The 19,999-nt window shown below is 43.9% G+C and overlaps 1 protein-coding gene across 1 annotated transcript in view; it reads right to left on the bottom strand.

Moving 5' to 3' along the window:
- The window catches only part of Tacr1 (tachykinin receptor 1), a 176,875-nt gene extending 167,480 nt beyond the window's left edge, over window positions 1-9,395 (bottom strand). Inside the window, exon 1 of the mRNA XM_005078288.4 lies at window positions 8,228-9,395. Coding sequence (XP_005078345.1) covers window positions 8,228-8,616 — 389 coding nt within the window. The 5' untranslated portion in view covers window positions 8,617-9,395. The remainder of the gene's footprint in view (window positions 1-8,227) is intronic.
- Window positions 9,396-19,999: the final 10,604 nt, after the last annotated feature.

Below are 19,999 nucleotides of genomic sequence, written 5' to 3'. Positions count from 1 at the left end.
GATGTGGTGGCAACAAGCAATATATCTTCCAACTACAGATCTACTCCTGGGGTAACAGTATATATTGGGGTCATTAAGGAATGGTGAGGACCCCATGGGGATTGCCAAGTGAGGAAGAGATGGGTGTGGATTAGAACTTACAGGCATTTTAGAGTGGATAACCCTTGATGAAAAGTGTTCTCTGCTGCTAGACAGCTCTATATAGCAAATGCTTAGCAATGTTTTGCTTTTGTTTCAACATAGAACATTTTACACATGGCTTAGTATATATGGCTCATACATTGAGATTGGTTTTCAGATCTTCTAGTGTGTACCAGGGAGACACAATCAGTTGATCTATACTGAACGCAGTTTAATGAATTCTTACTTTGTACCAGGTACTGTGTAGGTGCTGGAAACAGAAACCATATGGAGCACCCTTGTTTGTATGGAGCTTGCAGCCAAGTGGGCAGGGAGGACTGTTAGAAACTAGCACGTCACAGACAGTAACAGTGCTATTGGATAAAAGCTATGGGAATAGGTAATGACATCTTATTTAGAACGGCTTCTAAGGTCAGATCGGCCTCTAAGTAGACGCGTTCTAAGCTGAGGATTCGAGTCCTACAGCACATGGTGGAGAACAGGGTCATGTTGACAGGATGGATGCTTCATTCTGGTCGTCTTCTTCTAAGGATTCCATCAACAATTAAGGATAATGAAAATGGAAAGATGATAGAGTCATGGGCAGGGAGAGAACTAAGAAGGAGGAAGCCCCAGGAAGGATACACTGTAAAGGTTGACATAGACAATAGACATTAAACCCGTAGAAACTACCCCAGCCCAGATAGGCAGATTTTAATTATACACAGGGAAAGGATTAATAATGACGTGACAATCAAATTAAACCAATTAGGGAACAGAAGAAAACATTTAAGATGTATTTGAATCTCTGGCACTGCCCCGTTTGAGAGGTTGTGAGGTTGAATTTGTTTGGAGGTAGAAAATTATGAAGGGGGCATCCGATGCATCTGATATTTGGAGAAACCTTACAGTCCCTGCTTTCGATGGCAGATTCCCTTAGCTCTCACCCAAAAGTCACCATGAGAAGTCATGTGTGGGCACGTGCCATCCATAGACGGAAGCAATGTCCATCGTCTTCAGGTTCTAAGAAGATGGAGAGTTGACGGACAATGATAAAAGATGTTGCAATTGCCTTAGCAAGGTAGGCAAAGAATCCTACTGGCAGCAGAAAGATTGGATGAGACAATGAATTGGAAATCATGCAGAAACAAGACATCATTATCAATTTTATTAACATGAAATCTGCCTAGTTTCTAAGTAACAAATGCTAATAAGTCATTATGGGCATTTCCAATGCAATATCTGTGAACTTAATTAAAATACAAAGCTACGTGTTCTTTTCTCTGTAGCCCACTCCTCTTCTGCTCCCTTTCCCTCCTCCTTTTTCCCCTTCTTCTCTTGGAACCAGAAAAAAGGGAGTTTTTTGCTTTGTTTTTAACCCCCATCTCCAATGTGGCACTGGTTACATTGGATTCTCTATTTACATCTTTGCTGATCCCTGAAGACTGAGTGAACATGGGCAAAGACACCAAGCTCGTAGTGCCCCAACATCTGGGGGCAAAAGCTGAGTTTAATGCTTCAACATATGGCACAGAGCAGCTGCTCAGTGATGATTCTGTGGGTGGATAACTCAGGAGGAGCTCATTCATGCCCCAAGTTGCCACCCCTGTCCACAGTCTGTATATTATCTCTTTGAGGTCACCAGTGCTATCTGACTTCAAAGCCTAATGTTCTCTATGTCCTTGACTCGAATCAACACAATCCAACACAGGTTGCTTTTCTTAACCATTGTCCTGATGTCTCTTCTACCACACCATCTGCTTTCTTCTCCTTGTGCTTGGTAGTACACTCGGAAACTACCAAGCAGAAGAGGTATTTTCTACTTCTGTGCTACCAGATGGCCAACACCTTGTTTGTAGAAAATCCCCAATCTGTGTTTTGATCCCTGACTCATTTTCTAACCCATCTCTCAACTTGCTTATCAGGCACTTCCAGCTAATCAACGTGTCTTCACATCAAATCCAGAGTAGACTGGACTCACTCCCTTCCTGCTGTCACCCACCCCACGTTTATATGTGAATATAAATCTATTCATTCATTTAATTTATCATCCTCCCAAAAATATGTTTGAGCTCAGTGCTTTTATCATGCAGTGTCTTCTATTTAGAACACCACCTTTATAAATATGTACATATATACATAAATAACCCTTTCTGAGAATGTGTCTCCACCTTAAACAGTCTTAAGTTGATCATCACTGCTGACCATCAACTCTCCCCTCTTTCCTCTTGTGGAATTTACCCATGCAACCTTCACGAGCCACATTGCCCAGCGTCTTACATTGTAGTTGTCTCTTAGTCAGTCTTACTCGCCAAATGCAAAGCACAATTCTTCAAGAGAAGATAAAAGACCCACCACCTTGCCCTCAATTCTTTAACAGCATAGTAGCAACATCTTTCTTATGCTTCTACTGTATGCCTTTGCATTGAGAAAAGGTCTGTATTTTCCCCAGTGTGACCTACATTTCTGCCAATTAAGAAACATCAGTCAACAGCACCAAGTACCCAGCAACATCATTGACCATCCTGACACTAGGACTGCTCTAGAAAGGAGATAAGCATTGAACCCCTTTTAAGACAGCGTCTCTCTTTGTAGCACTGGCCATCCTGGAACTTGCTCTGTAGATCAGGCTGGCCTCAGACTCAGAGATCTGTTTGCCTCTGTCTTCCAAGTGCTTGGAGTAAAGGTGTGCACCACCCACCACCACTGTTGAGCAGCATGGAACCTTTCAAGAGAAAGTCCCAAGGCCTCAATGTCTTTTTTTTTTCAAGACAGGGTTTCTCTGTATTGTTTTGGAGCCTGTTCTGGAACTCGCTTGGTAGACAGGGCTGGTCTCGAACTCACAGAGATCCTCCTGCCTCAGCTTCCCGAGTGCTGGGATTAAAGACTTGTGCCACCAACGCCCGTCTGGCCTCAATGTCTTAATGCAACAAACTCAGATTTGATGCAAATCACACTGATATCACAGGCCCCTGATTTGCAAAGACTGGGCCATGGGGTGGGTGCCTAGGTCCCCAGGGTCTCCTAGGTCTCATGGGTCTCTAGGTCCATCTCCATGCAAAAGATACTGGAGTCTGAGGCCTGCCTCTGGGTAGGGGAACAAAGGACCGAAGGGGCTTCTTTGACACAGACAACAGCATCTGGGTCTAGCCAATAAGGTGAGTTTCAGGGATAGACTGAAGGTCCAGTAGAGACCTGGAAGCTGGGTGTGGCCTGGCCACAGTGGAATGGATGCCTGGGACCAAGGGGCGGAGACTTTGTTTTAAGTTCTTTGTTCTAGATTATTCTTCTACTTATCCAGGGAGCTCATTCACCCTCTGTCTTTAGTATCCAGCTTTTGCCCCTACTGGGGCTACTCTATTTCTTGTCTCATGTTGCCTAGAGGTAATCACATTTATCTGATTCATTTCACTCAAAACACAACAGTCCAGAACCAGTCTGAAGAGCAACAAATGCTTCCTTCCCTCTTATCTCACTGAAAGCACACCTGCCTCTTCTAGGGAGAGAGAAGCCATTGCTCCTCACAGCCTCCTGCTGTTGTGTTCCAGCTTCCTGCTTTGCTTCCCTGTTTGGTTTCGGCTCTGGGGTCCAGCTGCTGCTGACTCCTTAGAGCCCACTGATAAATGCTTTCCATCACCAGCGTCTGTAAACTAAGGTTCCACCTCCACAACACTCATTTTGGAAAGTCAAGAAATATCACACACATATTTATGAACCATATATATATTTATGTTTATATTTTAAGTGTTGCTGGGTAGTGGTGGCACATCCCTTTAATCCCAAGACTTGGGAAGCAGTCGCAGGTGGATCTTTGTGTGTTTGAGGCCAGCCTGGTCTACAGAGCTAGCTCCAGGACAGCTAGGGCTGTTATGCAGAGGAACTCTGTCTCGAAACCCCCCCCAATTAATTTTTTTAGTGTAACACAGGCAAAATGCCTTATGCTGGGTAAAGTTTAGCTGGAGTAAGAGCTGAACTCACTTAACTTCGTTTGCCTCAGAAACCTAAGCACTGCCTTCATAAAATGGGTGTTTTGGTGCTGGAGAGAGGGCTCAGTGACTTGTTGCTCTTGTAGCGAGGATCTGGGTTTAGTTCTCAGCAGCCACATGGTAGCTCCCAACTATCTGTAATTGCAGTTTCAGGGCATCCAATGCTCTCTTCTGAGCCCCTAGGCATCATGTACTCATGTGACACACAAACATACACACAGACAAAACATGTATACACATAAAACAAAACAAAACAAATCGTTCTAAAAATGCTACTTCTTCTAGAGGAGAGGCTCTCACTCCACCCCACCTCCATTTACAGAATGACTGCAGGGAACAGTGAATTAATGCTGCCATCTGCAACTGGAGTTTCATTTCTCTTCATATATTTTGGTCTTAAAAAGAAATTTGGCAAATTTCAAAAAGATAGCTTAGCCAAACCACTTCAAAGAGTTTCTTCTCAGCAAAGAGACATCCTCTGAGATTTATGTCTAGGGACCTGCAAGATGGCTCAGCTGGCAGAGGCCCTTGATGTCAAATCTGAGTTTTATCTCTGGTACCCACATGATAGGAAGGAACCAGGCCCTTGCAGGCTGTCCTCTGACCTCCACATGGCACACAAATACCCCAATAGCACAATACGTAAGTGTATAATATTTAGATCTGAGATACTAATTTTTAAAGTTGCTTATAATAAAGGAAAATGTTAATAATCATGTAATACAATGCATCTACTAAGTGTTCCATTTCTTATGATCTTAGGTGTTGAACCCAGGACTCTATACATGTTGGGTAAGTGTTTTACCACTGAGCTGCATGCCAGGTATCTTATTTTTAAAAATAGTTTATGACATGGACTATACTCATGCTACAATATCATGCAACAGCAATAGCTGTATCAAAAACCTTGGGAAAGAAAACTAAGAAGGCTGTAAAGTCACATATGGACAGTTTTCATGATGACCTAGTTTACTCAAGGTGTAAACACAGACAGAAAAGTAACTATAAGTCAGCACGGTGCGATTTTTTGCTGGCTAACTATCAGTAAGGGGTTCTTAAGGCACTACTTTTATTTCCTTTAAATCTTATGTCTCCTTCCAAATGTTCTTGTAGGGATGTTTTATTTATCAGTTCATGCATCTATCCAATCAACAGGTAGTGAGATGTCAAGCCTTCTCTTTTGTGCTACAGAGATTCAAACAAACCATCTAGAACAACACACTCCTCGGTCTACCCAGTGTTTATAATCCTTTTAAATAAAGAGAAATAGCTTTTTATTGCACGATTAGTAATTGCACTAATGAGAACCTTTTCTGGTTAAAAAATATAAAGCAAAAGTATGATATGGGAAAGTTCATGGAAGCATTAATAGGAATGACAGAAATATCCAGAATTGCTTACCAACACAACAGTGGGGGAAACGATTAAATAAAACATTTATACAATGCAATACTATTTTGTTTCCGAAGACATTTTTTGTTTGGCAGTTTCACACATTTATAAAAATGAGTTTAAGTCATTCTTGCCACATCTTCCTCTCTTATCTCCCTTCCTCTCTGAGAAAACATCTTCTCAGTTCCCCTTCTACTCCCACGTGTTCTTTTTGTATGTGACCTACTGAGTTTGATTAATACTTATACCCAAAGAAGGTAAGCTGTTAATGTTTCCTATTAGTATCGATGGAAAATGTAAGCTACAGAAACACAGCACGTGACATCCATGGAGCAGTTAGTACTCATAAGCAGAGTTTCAAATGTTAACAGGTGTTATTTGGGATGGGGAGGTAATGGTTTGGATTTTTGTGGCTATGCTCATTCTGTTTCCAAAATCTTCTGCAATAAATAATACTTAATTTTATGTCAGGAAAAAAAACATGCTGTCATTTTCAAAGATTTGGTTCAGAAGTTGTCTGTTAATAATTCAAGGGACATTAAAATATTTAGCATCTCTTGTAAACATTTCTTGTAACTGCATATCCATGTTGGTGGAAGGAGTGAGCACTCCCTCAGAGACAACTTACTACCCCTTTCTTTCTACAGTGTTCTTGGGGTAGAATGAATGAGCATGCATGCCAAAGACACCTTCATCATCAGGGCCCTGAAGGAACGAACTCCCAGAGTGCTCCTGAAGCTGGGTCCTGACTCTAATTTGTAAAGTGTAACCTGGAGCATGCACCTGTTGGCACCCCTGAGCCCCGTCAGCACATAGCAAACACCTGGCCTTCCTTGTGCTCTGGCATTTGATGTCCTCAGAGCCACTGGGCAGTTGTCCCACTGCTTTAGGGTCCTGTCATGGTTTATAAAGATAAACAGCAGTGGGGTTGAAATCTGACTCCCTGCAACAGTCTATTGTGAAGACCCCAACTCTGATTCTCTATCTTAATCTCCTAAGATCCCTAGAAAAAGCAGGTCGTGGAACATGTTCCTGTGAAAATCAGAGGGACAGTGTGACTGCTGGTGTTACATCAGCTGCCCAGCGCTTAGGTGGCTCACACCAATTGGCAAGTCTCCCTGAAGCTCAGGCAAGGCTTCAATGCAGAAAAATCAACTCAGCTCTAATACATGGAACTATAAAAAGCATGCATGTATAGAACAGAAATGCTATGTCTCGTTGTACTAATATATCAAGCTACACATAGTTCTGGTGGTTATTTATTTAGTTTAAGGAATCTTCCATGGGTTAACTGAACTTGTCAATACAGAAATATTTGCAGGCACATCTCATTTTCAGCAAAATCAGTATCTGAAAGCTGGCACAGTTCAAATGACAAGCTTGTAAAACAATTCCTTTCATTAGCACTTTGAATAATTGGTTTACATCCTGCACTTAAAATACAAATTGATTCACACAACATGTTCGATCTAAGACACATCAAGAGGAACTTATAAACAACAGTTGTATGCCACTGCCAAGATAGGAATGGGGATTTTTCTTGGTTTTTAAAAGTATTCATTCACTACAGACACTAAACTGCAATTCATATATGGTCTTCATATGAAAGAGAGTTGTAATTTGAGATTTTTTTCCTTGATGTTTGTATCTAATGCTTTCCTTGGATTTCTCACATCCATTTATCTCAACAATAATGGAAAAACAGTCCACTTTCAGCCCTTGTGGTAGTTGTTAAACACACTTTTACATCTCAGTAAACACAGGGTAGCCCTGTTCAGATAAACCATGCATGAAATACCTGGGATACCTATGGGAAAGTCAATACCAATAAATCTTTGCTGTAGTCACCAATTTCCCCTCATGATACCTGAAGAGCCATTCATTCCAGAACGCCAGCCTCTGTGTTTGAAATAGCCAACCTTTGCAATTCCAACAGGCTTTTGGAACCCTAATCTGAGGGTTGGAGGAGACTAGTTTCCAATTATTTCTAACAAGTAGGTTTCCCTGTAGATGCACTGGCTAAGAAACATTGACCGTTCATAGAAAAAAAGAAATTGAGAAATCTCCTTGAGCATACTTCCTGGACCCCTGCCTGGGGAAGCCCTGGGAAGGAACCTGCTTCTCTGTCCTGAGTAGGAGGCTCCTAGCAGCACCCAAGATGCTAAATGAGAAGCTGAAGTGTTTCAGGATTGCAGTCAAATGGTTTGCACTCTCAGTTAACACCTGAGAGTAGAAATGGGAGTGGAAAGTTCCTGAATCTTCAGGAAAAGGTGAAAACAAATGAGGGGTTTGCTGAGGTATACTTAAAACACAAAGCCAAGAGTGCAACACTGAGTGACAGATGTAGAGGAATCCAAGAAGCCCTGGGCAGGGTCAAGGTCTCTGGCCAAGCCCTTGATATCCCACATCCAGGCACTAAAGTAAAAGGAGAGAAAGAATGTATGGGACAGAGCAAGACGGGAGTTAAAGAGACTGGAGGGCTGGTGGATGGATGTAGAAAGGGACACTAAATAAAGGAAATGGAAGTATTGAAAGGAAGAGAGGCTGGTGAGGAGTGGGAAATGATGAGAAAGAAAGATCCTAAGGATCTGGGCTTCTAAGACCAAAGGGACCCAGAAGGCAGGCAGGCAGAGCCCCAGGCCATGGAGGCACAGTCTGGTTCTCCAGGCACCCATCTTCCAGCCCCAGACCTCCTTCCAAAGTCACCATTCTCAGTTTTACAGACTCACCTGTCGAAGGCCACAGCAGTCATGGAGTAGATACTGGCGAAGACAGCAGCAATGGGAAAAAAGTTATGAAACTTGCAGTAGAAGAGACCATAGTACCACTCGTTGTGGACTGCGTAGGTGAAGTTCACCACCGTATTGAATGCAGCCATGGAGGCCTCAGCAAAGGCCAGGTTTACCAGGAAATAATTGGTCACTGTCCTCATTCTCTTGTGGGCCAAGATGATCCACATCACCACCACGTTGCCCACCACAGAAGTCACCACGATGACCGTGTAGGCCACTGCCCAAAGGACAATTTGCCAGGCAGGCTGCACGAACTGGTTGGACTCAGAAGTGTTGGTGGAGATGTTGGGGAAGAGGTCTGAGTCCACTGTAAGGACGTTATCCATTTTGGGGGAAGGCAGCAAAGCCCTGGCTTCTTTAAACACACACACACACACACACACACACACACACACACACACACACACACACACACACACACACACACACACACCACGCACCCCTCTTTGCTGCAAAACCTTGTTACAGACTCCTGAGGCTTCAGGTCCTGCCACACAGAAGGTGGGAAGTTTCCTGGGCAGAACTCAGTCCTTGTTAGCAGGAGGCTTGCTCGGAGGAGCAAACGAGTCTCCTGTGTATGTTCTTTGCCTGGCCCTCTTGCCTCTAAATTCCTCTAAACTCCAAGCTAGGCTCTCCTTTGCACTGAAGCTCTTGTACTCCTCACAGTTCTAGACAGGAAGACAACCCCGCCTTTCTGCACCTGCGGCTGCTACCAACTCCCACCAACAGGCATGCGGCGGGAAAGGCAAAGCTCGGTGCTGCGTGAGGACCTGAGGGGGAAGGAGGACTGCTCTCAGCTCTGCTTGCAAAAGTTCTGGTCCTCTGGCCCAATTCTGGGGTCCACATCCAGCTGGTGAGTTCCCTTTTGCTTTGCTTCCTTGAAGCCTTCTCCTCTGCTGCCGCCTGCCCGCCCGCAGCTTCTTGGTCCTTCTGGGCTCAGGAGTTAGCAGAACCCTGGCAGCCTGCGCACGAGGTTTTTATAACCCGCTGCAGAGACGTCACTGGGAAGGGGCTGTACCTGGACTGCGTACTCTCTGGTCCCTGAGCGCAGCGCAGCAGCTGCGCCAGCTGTTGGCAGCTGTGTCGCTCCACAAACCGCAACCACCACGCCTTCTGCTGCTCGTGACCTGCCGTGGGCGTTCTGCAAGCCAGAGGAACCCAGCCCTCCGCGAGGGGGCGACAAGGTGGCCTGGGAGAAGACCCAGATAGGGTCCTCAGAGGGAATCGCGGTTGTACCAGGGATGCTAGCAGAAAAGAACTGGTTTTGGAAACAGCTGAAGTGGAGGATAGTTAACTCTGTCCTCCGGTGTCCCAGAGTTAACAGCCCCGGTGCCCTGCGGCTATCTCTACCCTCTACAGAAATGCTAAACTGGCTTCGGTGGGAGTCCGGCGAGTATGGGGGTGGATAGCTGCCACTGTGCTCACAGTTGCTACCGCGCAGTGACAGGTGACCACACCCTGCTTCGGAAGTCCGGAAGACAACTTTCCTTGTGTTAAGGAAACCCCCAGATACCTAGCACTGTTCCCTAGTGGACTGATTCCTCTCCCCCGCACCCCAGCCCCCAAAGCAGTGATGGGCTCCAAGCATTTGGGATACCTTTCCCAGTCACTTTGATGATTTGGTCCCTCTCTAGCAGCAGCTAGTCTGCGCTTTGCAAGGGAGCTAGCGACTGCCCTCAGCTGCAGACCCTGGGGACTATGCGCAGCTCTCTGCAAAGCTTGGTGAGTGCAAGAGCCGGGCACAAGCCCGATGGCTTGTCGCCCGGACTGACAATTCTGGGCTCTTGGCCAGCACCCTTTGCGGACTAGCTCGCCCCCGCCAACCTCGCAGCCTCTTTCTCTGTTCCTGTCTGGCTTGTGAGGCTAGGTGAAACTGGAGGGGCACGAGAAGGGTCTTCACCAGGTCCTCCTTTCCAGTCTTGCACCCGGACTGTCTGGCAACATTCTTCCTGTCCCTTTCCCCATTCTGCCTGGCATCCAAGGCGGTTTCAAAGAAGTCGATGGCTGAACAGGGAGCAGACGGGCAAGGCTCCCCTGCAGCATCAGCCCTTTTGAAGAAGCCTAGATGGGTCGGGCTCAGGAGTGTGTTCCTGGCAAGTTGCCCTTGGCGAAGCTCCAGGGGATCCCAGCTGCCCCTCAGGAGGTCTCCTCCACCACTGCAGTTCTAGAATCTGTGAGATGCCCACTGGGGTGGGGAACACTGGTTGGTTGCTATGGGTTGTGTCTCTCCTGGCACCAGGAGAGAAGCCTTTGAACACTAGTTTAGCACTGTGTCGCACATGAGGTGCTTTGAGGCTGTGTAATTTATTGCTCTGGCTTCAGCTAGGCTAATACTGGTTCCTCTGGTACAGGAAGGGAAGGGGCTACTAAACTCTGGTTTTGTTGGAGCCTGAGATTTTGGCAGTTAAGGAACCGAGCTTCTGGTTTGCAGGTGCCTTGCAGGCATCCCTCTCCCGAGATGACTTTCAGGGAAGAGCTCTGTGCTGCTCCCGGATTAAGAGGAGTGGCAGTGGAAGGGCTTGTCTTCTCTACCTCAGATCTCTCTCTGCTGCGCTGAGATCCAGAGGGTGAGGGGAGAGGAACAGAGAGGACTGGAGTAAGCAAGCCCTTATAGTCCAGTGAAGAAAGGGGTAACGATTATACAAAGTAGGCATTGTTTCAGGACCTAACAAGGGAAATTCAGGGAGAAGCCTGAAGGATGAGCTAGGACTAGAAGGAGCTGAGGTGAGACAGAGAAGAATGTTTCAGAGGCTTTGTAAACTGGCCCATGTCACTTTGGTTAAAGTCCAGAGAGCACCCTTTTCATCTAAAACCACACGTACAGTGTCTCCCTGAGCGTCAGTGTCTCCCCGAGCTTCAGGGCTTGTGTTCATGAGACTGGCTTGACTGGTAATGATATTTTAAATCTGGAGTACTTACTACTTCCTAAGGTTAACATCTCTCCCAGGAAAAACCAAACATACTCATGTTGGGTTCAGGGTTAGTAGAGCAAGAGCACCACCAACAAAAGCCTCATTCCAAAATGGGAGGTGTCACTCATGCTGTGATGAGGGAGATATCCTTCTGAGTATTAGCAACTTTTTCACCTAGGGCTGATTACACACCTTAACTGTAAACTCCGACTACCTGCACACACTGACTAACTGCACACCCTGACTCACTGCACACCATGACTGACTGAACACCAGGAGCATGCAATTTTCCTTTGAGAGCTGATTTTTTTCCACTTTATTTTCTTATCCTTTTGTTCCCATCCCACTGTTCTTCCTTGACACACAAGACAGTCACCCATCCCAAAGTAAATCCTGTTGACAAAGTAGTCTAAATCCTTGCTTATTTGCCCAGGCTTTCTGTAGACAGACAGAAACACAAACACATAATACCCATGCTGGTAAATGCAAACAGGGGATTTCCATTGTGTCCCACGTGCTACTTTTCTCATCTGAAGCCTTGTCCAAACACTCCCAAGCCAACAGGTATGGATTTAACCCATTCTTTCTGATGATTAAGTGTTATTTCTATGCTATAGGTACAGTCTAGCTTACACATTCATTTTTCTATTGCCCCTGGGGACAATGCTACAGGGTTGTAGAACGACTCTGGTTCAGAGTATGTTGTGATCAGAGTTCAGTCCCCAGCACACAAGGGAGGGGGGTGTCTACAATGGCCTCCAGGAATCCAGTGCCTCTGTGATCACTGGCATGAAACGCGCATGCGCATGCACACACACACACACACACACACACACACACACTTATAAAAGACAAGGCTACCACAGAAGTTCTTCACTTATGTCTCCAAAGCTGGAGGCTATGATGGTTTCTTTTATTCTTCTTCCTCTTCCCTTTCCCTCTTGTTTAATATGCAGATCAAGAGTTTGAACCCAGGGCCTTGCACAGGCTCGGCAAGCACTCCAGCACTGAGCTACATCCCCAGGTATCAATGATTCTTCTCTATGTGATCAATTTTGAGTGGAATTGCTGGGCAATGCGAACACTGGCAATAGTCACACAATTAATACAAGATACTTATATCCTTATTCATATAGTGTGATTCTTATGCACATATGTAGATATGATGTGTAACTCTATATATTTATATTATTTTGTTATTTATTTATTTTTGTTTTTACATCCCAATCAGAGTTTCCCCTTCCTCCTCTCCTCCCAATTCTGCCCCCTCACACTTCCTCTACCCCCCACAACTTCCTCCCCCATCCCTTTTTCCTTCTTTGTTTCTCTTCAGATACTGGATTCAGTGAGCCACGGTATATTAAGTTGTGGTGAGACCATGCACCTCCCCTTCTAGTAAGGCTGGATGAGGCAATCCAGTTGGAGGAAAGGGTGCCATAGGCAGAGTCGGAGGCATCTACTGCTCTCCACATCCTCTCCTGCATAAACTGTCACTTGTGTTTTAATCTTAGCCATTCTGTCAGGTGTAAGAAATCTCAGAGTCATTTTGATTTGCATTTCCTTAATGGCTTAAGAATGTTGAATGTTTCTTTAAGTGATTATCAGCCATTTGAGAGTCCTCTGTTGAGAATTCTCTGTTTAGATCTATATCCTGTTTTTTAATTGGATTATTTGGTTTGTTGATGTCTAGTTTCATGAATTCTTTATATATTTTGGAGGTCAACCCTCTGTCAGATATGTGTTTGGTAAGGATCTTTCCCAGTCTGTAGGCTGACATTTTGTCTTATTGACAGTGTCCTTTGTCTTACAGAAGCTTTTCAATTTCATGAGTAATGGGAAGTCCTGTGTGTGCATGTCAATAAAGCACTGTTGGCCAATAGGGAAGCAAGATAGGTGGGACTAGGAGTCCAGGAGGACTCTGGGTAGGAGAAACACGGGGAGTCATCATGTAGCCTGCCAGAGAAGTAAGATGTCCGTCCAGTAAGAGAAATACTTAGATGGGTTAAATACTTAAGTCAGAGCTAGCCAGTAAGAAACAAGCAAGGCCAACAGCTTCATAATTAATACAGTGTCTTGTGTATTATTTGGTAGAGCCCAGGTGACTGGTGGGGAAAAATCAAAGCGGCTGACAAGGAAAGGGCTTCTCTCTACGCATGAGGTCTCATTTATTAATTGTTGATCTTAGAGACTCCACAATTGGTGTTCTGTTCAGGAAGTTGTCTCCTGTCCCAATGAGTTCAAAGCTATTCCCCACTTCCTATTCTATCAGGTTCAGGTGTAACTGGTTTTATGTTGAGGTCTTACATCTGCTTGGACTTGAATTTTATGTAGGGTGATAGATATGGATCTATTTAAATTCTTCTACATGCTGGCATCCAGTTATACTACTACCATTTATTGAAGATGGTTTCTTTTTTTCATTGTGTAATTTTGGCTTTGTCAAAAATCAGGTGTTTAGGTATATGGATTTACTTCTGGGTCTTTGATTTGATTCCATTGATCAGCTTGTCTGTTTTTATGCCAATACCAAAGTTTCTCTGTCATACAGCTTGAAATCAGGGATAGTGATACCTCCAGAAGTTCTTTTATTGTACAGGATTGTTTTAGGTACCCTTGTGTTTTTTTTTTATGTGAAATTGAGTATTGGTCTTTCAACGTCTATAAAGAATTGTGACTGAATTTTGATGGGGTTGCACTGAATCTGTAGATTGCTTTTAATAGGATGGCCATTTTTTTTACTATATTAATGCTACAGATCCATGAGCATGAGAGATCTTACAACTCTGTATGTTCAAATTGCCAGATTGTCTTCCCCAAAAGCCACAGCACTGTTACCTTGCCTCGTAGTTTATCTTCCCAGTATTCATTTTCTTAGGTTAAAAAAAAGGTTATTTTATTTTTCATTATGTTTATGTTTCTGTGGGTATGTGCATTTGAGTGCAATGCCTACAGACACCAGAAGAGGACATCAGATCCTAGAGGTGGAGTCACTGTGTTTGTGAGTCCCTTGTGGTGCACTGCTGGGGACTGAACTCAGGTCCTCTTCAAGTGTAGTATGTACCCTTAATCACTGAGCTACCTCTCCAGCCCCCAGTGCTAGATTTGAAAAGCTGTTTTAGCTCTTTAGAAGTCTGTATTAGTGGTTATAACACACTATAAAATTTTTCCAGCTACTAGAGCTTTTGGCTATTTGGATGTTCCCTTCTATACATGTCTACTCATGTTCTCTGCCTTTGTCTCATTGGTTTGCCTTCTAACCATATTTTTTAAAATTTACTCTCTCTCTCTCTCTCTCTCTCTCTCTCTCTCTCTGTGTGTGTGTGTGTGTGTGTGTGTGTGTGTGTTTAGGCCTAGTTACAAATGGTTTTGAGCTGCCCAGTGGGTGCTGGGAATTGAACCTCGGTCCTCTGGAAGAGCAGCAAGTGCTCTTAAATGCTGAACCATCTCTATAGGCCCTGTAGATTTTTTAATCTACATATTAATTTTATTTTAGATACAAATACTACACCACTCAGAAATATTTGAAAATTTTCAAATAGTACTGTTTTTTTTCCTTTTAAATTTATATATGATCACAAAACCTCAGTGATTTTTATGTGGTCATTTTACTTTAACAACGTGTAGCCTTTCCAGTTTTTGTTGAAAAAGTCCCCCAAATCCTAGCTATTTCCACAGTCTCCTAGGTTTTCTTGTGGGTTTCATTTTTACCTTAAGGTTATACATTTACCTTTAGATTTTGTTTTGTATTATCAAAAGCGATTGATATCAATAAGATATTTAAAAAAATAAAGTAAATGTCATAAAAGTAGAAGCAATCCTGCTTAAGAGGTGACTGTGGAGCACAGGCCCTTCCAGGTCATATGGGCAAGAAACCAACCGTCACTGTGCTGAGGCACCAGAACATGGAGTTGTGGCCATGCCATAGCTCATTCTGACTAATGTAGAATGCAGATTCGAAAGTCAAGTGGAGAGCTCCACCTGTGCAGAATACAGACATCTAGTGGAGGAGTTCACCAGACTGCTCATGTCCTGCTTTCCTTGATTTCAGTTAACCTTAAATGCTTTTATTCCATTAAAAATTTCCAGTGACAAGAGAGGTGGTTCGGTAATTATGAGTACTTATTGCTTATGCAAGGGACCCAGGTTCAGTTCCCAGAACCCATATAGTAGCTCACAAGCCCAGTTTCAAGGGGAATCTGACACTCTCTGCTGGCTTATATGGGCACTGCATATGTGCATTGTACATATACATGCAGGCAAAACATTCATGCACATAAAATAAAATAAATGTGTTCCAAACTAAACAAGTTGAATTGTATCTCAATTGCTATTCTAATAGGAAATACTTAGAATTCATGCTCATTTTTACAAAATTGGTATTCTTTTCTATTAAGGATTTTATCTGTCTTTCTATTATTTTAGTCCTTGTTTTCTGCCCTTTAAAATATAATTTTGCTTAAATTGGTGTTTAAAAATTATTAGCCATAGATATTATTTGAACATACACAGATATATTCATAAATATATCCTTGGTATATTCCTTTTTCTTTCAAAACAAAAATGTGACTCTAAAGTCTGTCTGTATAGTTGCCACCATATTTCAAATTTATAAACACATTATAAATATTATTCTATATTATTAACTATTCATTGCAATGACCATTGTAAGCCCTAAATTTTATTCTTTAGTAAGGACTTGCAACAAAAGACTTTAAGTACTTCTGTGTCATTTCCACTTTACCCACAATGCCAAAACACGCACTCCCTCTCTGCCTTTATATTTATTTAATATGAAAATATTCATAGAATTTTCTCAGACATAATTTTCTACTTTAACTGATATTTTTCCAAGCAGGAAATTCTCAAGAATGTATTTCAGTAACTTTCACCACCCTTGCAAATGAAATTGAAGATTTTAAAGCTTACCCTTCAAACCTGGTCATAGCTTGCAATAGTCCTAAAGGGAACATGGCCATATATTATATGAAGGTCAGATACCAATAGGCATATTTAAGCTTATATCCAGTTTCTGACAAGCCATTTCACATCTCCACAGGGTACAGCGACACCATGGCACCGTATGCTACTGGCCAGCTGTTATCGACAATACTTTTCTAGATGAAGATATTTAGCAGCTAATAGGGTTTTTTTTACATTCATTTTAATCATAACAGGTTTGTCTTTCATTCCTGAGATAAGTTAGCTCTGGAAGCTGGGCATTTGACATTATGCTTGTCCTAGTTAGCTTTAGATGTCCAGAGCTGACACAGCCTGGGATGATCTGCAAAGGGCATCTCATTAAGGCATAGCCCAGATCTGATTGGCGGTGTTTGGGCACGACTGTGAGGGATTGCTTTGGTTGCTAATTGATGCTGGAGGGCCTCCCCACTTAGGCAGCACCGATGCTATGCAGGTGGTCCTGGGCTATATAGCAAAGGTAGCTAGATGGGTATAACCCTGATAGTGACCAGCAAGCAGTGTTCCTCCATGGTTTCTGCTGCAAGCTCCAGCTGGAGCTCCTGCTTTGAGTTCTCTCAAATATGGTCAGTGCCTGGAGGGTAAGCTAAACAAACGCTTTGCTTTTGGCTGGAATGTTTTATCGTGGCAATAGAAAGAAGGCTAACACAACACTTCAGTACCACAATACACACCTGGAAGTCATCAGAAGGGCCGGTGCTGGTGAAGCACGGCTTTTTCCACACGGAGTGGTGTTTTTATTTTCCTGCTGCTGTGAATAAAGGCCCTGACGAAGGTAACTTAAGGGAAGAAGGTTCATTTTAGTTCACAGCTCTAACGGGATAAAGTCTATCATGGTGGAGAAACCATGGCAGCAGGCAGGGAAGGCATGACCTCAGGTGTAGGAGGCTAGCTGGTCACTGTGTATCTACAAGCAGAAAGCAGAACATGACCTTGAACAGGAAGAGGGGCTCATCTGTAAAGCCCCAAGGCTCTCCCCCAGTGACCCACTTCCTTTAGCAAGATTCCACCTCCTAAAGAATCGGCAGTTTTCCCAGAGAAAGCCGCCTGCTAGGACCAGGTGTTCAAACACAGGAGCCTGTGGGAGATATCTCACATTCAAACCAGGGCTGGTGGTGAAGAAGGCTCTCCTGCAGAAGTCTGCCGCCCTTCCTGAGAGCTGCCAGTGCTGACAGATTACTGCAATGTGTGGGTTTAGCCCTGTGCATCCAAACACCTCAAACAAACTAGCAATGCTCACTGGAATCGCTGTTGTTTGCTTCTCTTGCATTTCCCTAGGATTCTCTGGCATCAAGACAAATTTTCCTGCTGATCTCATCACCACTGTTTCCTTGGTAAGCATTTCAAGGAACCTCAGTGTAGATCACATTTTCAGGTGATTTATACATCACACATCATGATTGGTTCAACCAAGACTCTGAAGCAAAACAGTAAGTTTCCAGAATAGATCTCAATGTGGAATCAATCTGTTAAACACAACCGATTTCTGAGTAGAAGCCCTTCAGGCCAGAAGAAATCAGGAGGATGCATTCATCCTACTGAGCATTGCCCTCTAACCTTCTACAAGCAAGACTCAAAGTTAGAAAAACCCGAGAAACTGTTGCAGCCCAGAGGAATCCTTTCCCAAATCCTTCAAGTCTTTTTATGAGTCTGGATTTCTAGATGTTGCCATTTTTCTTCAGCCCAAGGCATTGATTTTGATGTTGATTTCATGTCTTAGGACAAGGTCCCATTCATCCCAGGCAGACTTCACACTCTCAGTGTGTAGCAGATATTGTTCTTGGACTTCTGATACACCTGTCTCCACGTCCAGAGTGCACCACTGTTGCAGTCTGTCCTATTGCTATGAAGAGACACCACCACCAAGACACACATGTAAAGGAAAGCATTTAACTGAGAGCTTGCTTACAGTGGCAGGGGGCAGATCCATTAACATCATAACAGGGGGCATGGCAGAGTGCAGGAAGGCATGGTGCTGGAGAGCTTTACATCCCGATCTATAGGCAGCAAGCAAAGAGAGAGATACTTGTCCTGGCATGGACTTTAGAATCTTAAAGCCACCCCCAAGCAACACACCTCCTCCAACAATGTCACTCTTACTCCAGCCTTTCTCACTTCTAATCCTTCCTAAACAGTTGATTAACTGGGTACTAAGCCTGCAAACATATAAGCCTATGGGGGTCATTTTCATTCAAATCACCACAAACACAACTCCGGAGTTATGTGATGCCAGGGAATCAAATTCCATGTTTTGTACACTCTAGGCTGCATAAGAAAGGCAGCTGCACATGGACCTGATAGTGACCATCAAACAATGTTCCTCGGTGATTTCTGCTTCAAGCTTTTGTGTGAGTTCCTGCCCTGATTTCCTTCAATGATGGACTGTGACTTAGAAGTGTAAACCAAGTAAGTCCTTTTCTCCCTTTTTGCAATGTTTAAAAGTACAAAGTTCAAAGTTGTTAAGACTCACTGCAATCTCTTAACTGTTATTCCCTGTAAAATCAAAATAAAACACAGATTATAATATACTTACAATATATAATGGCACAGTCTATTCATTACCATTCCAAGATGGAGGATAGAGAGGAAATACTGGACCAAATCAAGACTGAAAACCATCTAGGAAAACTCCAAACTCTGGCATCTCCATGTCTGATGTCAAAATGCTCTTTAGAGACCCAATGCCATCAGTTTTATTGACTGCAGCACACTTCTTTTTCTCAGGCTGGGTCCACTCCCTGTTGGCAGCTTTCCTTGGCAAGCATCCCACGACTCTGCCATATCCAACATTTTGTGGTCTGTAAAGCAAGGGCTTCTCCTTCACAGCGTCACACGATGACCTCTCGGGGTCTCCATGCAGGGACCCCCCTGCCACATATCTGGCCTTATTTGCTTTCTTTAGTTGCTGAGGGAGAGTCCATAACCCCTTTCTTTTTTATGTATTTACTTATTTATTTTATAGCCCAGCCACTGTTTCCCCTCCCTCTTCTCCCCGATTCTGTTCCCACGCCTAAATCCACTCCTCCTCTGTTTCTGCTCAAGAAAAGGCAGGTCTCCCATGGATATCAACAAAGCAGGACTTAATACAAGGGGAGGTGCTTAGTCTGTGCAACATGACCCAGTATGAAGAGTCGGGTCCTAAAAGCTAGCAAAAGAGTCAGAGAGCCCCTGCTCCCATTGTTAGGAGTCCCACAGGGACCAGTTTACACCGATGTAATGTAATATATATATATGCAGAGGTGTAGGCTTCCTGATTGTCGGTTTGGTCTCTGTGAGCCCCTGTGAGCCCAGATTAGTCGATTTTGTGGGGTTTCTTGACCTCTCTAGCTCCTGCAACCTTTTCTCCTCCTCTTCTGCAGGATTCACCGAGCTCTGCCTAATGTTTGGCTGTGGGTCTCTGCATCTGTTTCCATCGGTTGCTGAGTGAAGCCTCTCTGATGACAATTGGGTAGGCACCACTCTATGAGTATAACAGAATATCATTAGTCACCATTACACAGACATTTCACCCTCAGTCACGTTTGGTTCTATCCTAGGCCTCTGAACCATCCAGCCTGAGGGTCCTGGTGCTTCAGGCAGTGTCAGGTGTGGGCTTAGTGTCCTGAAATGGGTTTTAGGCCAGACCAGTCACTGGTTGGTCACTCCCACAATGTCTGGGCCATCCTTACTTCAGCACATCCCATATGCAAGACAGACTGCAGGTCAAAGGTTATGTGTCTGGCCATAACCCCTTTCTTCTATCCTTGATTCTAAAACCAGAACCATGTGGCCAAAGTTGCCAAGTTCTGCTGCTTGCTGGGGTTAGAACATGGCCAGCCCA

The sequence above is a fragment of the Mesocricetus auratus genome, unplaced genomic scaffold (assembly GCF_017639785.1).
Source record: "Mesocricetus auratus isolate SY011 unplaced genomic scaffold, BCM_Maur_2.0 Super-Scaffold_100676, whole genome shotgun sequence".
Classification (NCBI taxonomy): Eukaryota; Metazoa; Chordata; class Mammalia; order Rodentia; family Cricetidae; genus Mesocricetus; species Mesocricetus auratus.
Note: the sequence above shows the minus strand (reverse complement) of the source record. Positions and strands in the feature narration are given on the sequence as shown.